Source organism: Nanorana parkeri, unplaced genomic scaffold (genome assembly GCF_000935625.1).
Source record: "Nanorana parkeri isolate BGI_ZX_2015 unplaced genomic scaffold, ASM93562v1 scaffold261, whole genome shotgun sequence".
In the NCBI taxonomy this organism is placed as follows: Eukaryota; Metazoa; Chordata; class Amphibia; order Anura; family Dicroglossidae; genus Nanorana; species Nanorana parkeri.
Window position 1 is genome coordinate 1094669 of NW_017306529.1, and position 3328 is coordinate 1097996.

General features: G+C 37.9%; 1 protein-coding gene across 1 annotated transcript; it reads left to right on the forward strand.

The window, feature by feature from the left end:
- The first annotated feature begins 1267 nt into the window (after positions 1 to 1267).
- DRD1 (dopamine receptor D1) lies at positions 1268 to 2701 on the forward strand. The gene has a single exon (XM_018556989.1). The coding sequence runs from the start codon at positions 1346 to 1348 to the stop codon at positions 2699 to 2701; it is 1356 nt and encodes a 451-aa protein (XP_018412491.1). The 5' UTR covers positions 1268 to 1345.
- Positions 2702 to 3328: the final 627 nt, after the last annotated feature.

Here is a 3328-nt window from a genome sequence, read left to right on the forward strand (position 1 = left end):
CATGAGTCATCACGTTCTGCACACTGTGTATAAGTCACCCTGGTGACCATTGTCTTGGGTAGGGAAAATGACAGGAAACTCAAAATATTTGACTTGTCACAGAAACAGGAGGTGAAGGGAAATCTTTCAATGGGTAAACTTGTTCTAGTGACAACTGTCTAAGAAGGCTCATTCACTCGTGTTGGAGAGATGCCCTCCTACTACTTGCTGTTTCTTTGGGACAGGAAGTGAAGCAGTATCTCCCTGACACAGACAGAAAACAAAAATACTTATGGATTCTTAATTATTCTCTACTCAATCCAAAACCAGTAAAACGTTTTATCTTTACATAGAGTAAGAAAATATTTTCATTGGGTTGCCTAAATCTTCAGAATTGCTAGAAGAAATATAAATACAATCATACAGTTTTTGTTAATTTACTGAGTATCACCAAACTACTTTTTGTATTAGTATTTTGTTTACTAGCTATGCACTGGTCTAGAAAATCAATACATTGAACCAGTATTGAAGAAAGAACGGTCAGAAAAGACTTTTCTTGAAATGAAATGGAAGCAGAGTTCACATGGCAGGGTTTAGCACAAACACTTATGTATAAAAAAAAGTCCTAACACTCTTGTTACATTCATGCATTTGCAAATAAAGCCTTAAGACGTGAAAACTGAAATAACATTTCTTGTCACGTTGTTTTAATGGCAATAAAAGCTACATTACAGCACTTAAGGATATCCTAGCAATGAAAGATTAGAACTTCAGAATAGTGTAGGAAGGACTCTTTTGAAAGGAAAAAAAAAATATTATTTTGCTAAAGCAATAAAATTCTGATTTTTTTCCCAACAGCCTGGTGAAGACAAAGAATCGACTGCTTTCTGTAGCAAAAGTAGAACGTGGAGCCAAAAAATTGAGCACACAGAAGCACTTTTCTGCATAAAAGGATGTCCTGCAATTGCAAGTTGGAAAGTTAATTCAAAACTCGAGGCAGTAAAAGGAAAACAAGCAATCAATAAAGGGAACCAGTCAAAAAGAAGGCTAGACGGCGAGATCAATAACCTATTTACCCCAGTCTGAGCAGTGGAAGTTGCGTACTGTCGATACTATAACAGAATGTCAGTTATCTAGTCTGGTGCCCTGCTGCTACATCAACCATTAACTTAGCAATGACAGTCTATTGATGTCATCTGTTCAAATGGCTTTTAATAACTGACAAATGGTTTACACTAGGACTGTATAACTGCTTCAGAGAAAAGAAAGCCAGGAGACAAAATGGGCACGTGAAAGAACAATATAGAAAACTGCATTTGCTAGCAATACATGCTACTGCTGACATACAGGGTTTCTACAAGGCAATATGACTTTAAATATAACCAGTATGGATGGAGAGATATTGCTTGCAGAAAAGGATTCATCTTTTCGCATCTTAACAGGGTGTTTCCTTTCTGTGCTAATACTTTCAACCCTCCTGGGAAATACATTGGTCTGTGCAGCTGTCATCAGGTTTCGCCATCTGAGGTCAAAAGTAACAAACTTTTTTGTGATCTCTTTAGCGGTGTCTGACCTTCTAGTGGCAGTGCTGGTCATGCCTTGGAAAGCTGTTGCAGAGATTGCTGGCTTCTGGCCTTTTGGTTCATTCTGTAATATATGGGTAGCTTTTGATATTATGTGTTCAACAGCATCCATCTTGAACCTTTGTGTCATCAGTGTTGATAGGTATTGGGCCATCTCTAGCCCTTTTAGATATGAAAGAAAAATGACCCCAAAAGTAGCCTTCATCATGATAAGTGTGGCTTGGACTTTATCAGTCCTGATATCTTTCATTCCTGTGCAGCTCAACTGGCATAAAGCAAAGACGACTAGTTTTTTTGACCTGAACATTACATTTCAAGGCAATGTGATGGATAATTGTGATTCCAGCTTAAATAGGACATATGCAATATCCTCATCTCTTATTAGCTTCTACATACCTGTGGCCATTATGATTGTAACCTACACACGAATATACAGGATAGCAGCAAAACAAATAAGACGCATCTCAGCTCTGGAAAGGGCAGCTGTGCATGCCAAGAACTGCCAAAACAGCACTGGCAATGGAAGTAGCATTGATTGCCAACAACCTGAAAGCTCTTTGAAGACCTCATTTAAAAGAGAAACAAAGGTTTTGAAGACTTTGTCAGTGATCATGGGAGTTTTTGTATGTTGCTGGTTGCCCTTCTTCATATTAAACTGTATGGTGCCGTTTTGTGACCCCAGTGTCTACATGCATGGTGCCGAACCTTTCTGCATTAGTTCCACCACATTTGACATTTTTGTATGGTTTGGTTGGGCCAATTCTTCATTAAATCCCATTATATACGCTTTCAATGCTGATTTCCGCAAGGCTTTCTCAAACTTGCTAGGCTGCTACAGACTCTGCCCTACATCGAACAATGCTATAGAAACAGTAAGCATAAACAACAATGGGGCAGTGATCTACTCATGCCAGCAAGCGCCAAAAGGTTCAATTCCTAATGAGTGTAATTTAGTTTTCTTAATTCCACATGCAATTATCTGTCCTGAAGAGGAAGTCCTAAAAAAAGAGGAAGAGAGTGGCTTATCGAAAAGTTTAGACAAAATGTCTCCAGCATTCTCTGGGATTTTGGATTACGATGCAGAGGTCTCACTAGAAAAGATAAATCCTATCACACAGAATGGCCAGCCAAAAAGCTGAATAGTGAATTATGCGGATGTGAGGCTTGGAGTTACTCGACGTTTACCCCATAAACTACGGGTTCTGATTGGACACCATTGCAGAGCGTAATTAGGAAAGACATGTGACTTTCAAATAGATTTCTACAGATGCATTCCAATGTATTTTGTATAAGTGTTTATTTTTGTGCTGTTCACATGGACATAAGCTTATTAATAGGAGGCCATTAGTAATGTTTTCATAGATGACGCATACAGTGTATACTGTATTATGAGAATGTGTATTTGTTTATTGTGCAGACTTTCAGCAGAAATAGAAGTATTATACTGACAGCATGCAATGGACAGAGTCATTAAAGTGTGCAAAAATGTTTTGGCAAAATTAAATACCATGGAAGTAAAATAGGTAGCAAAATATAAATATGTGATGTGCAATATTAAGACTCTGCCATTAAATGAAATGTGCAGTTATTTTTACTTTAGAATGTAATGCAACACTACTGAAAAATTATTGAGAACAAATATTGTAAGATGACTACTATGCAACTGCTAGCTTTCAGTAAAGGGTCAGTCCACCCAAAACGTTAGGAGGTTCAAGGAAGTTGAATCACTCATTAGCTGCATACGTCTGTTGCAGTGCATTAGATTG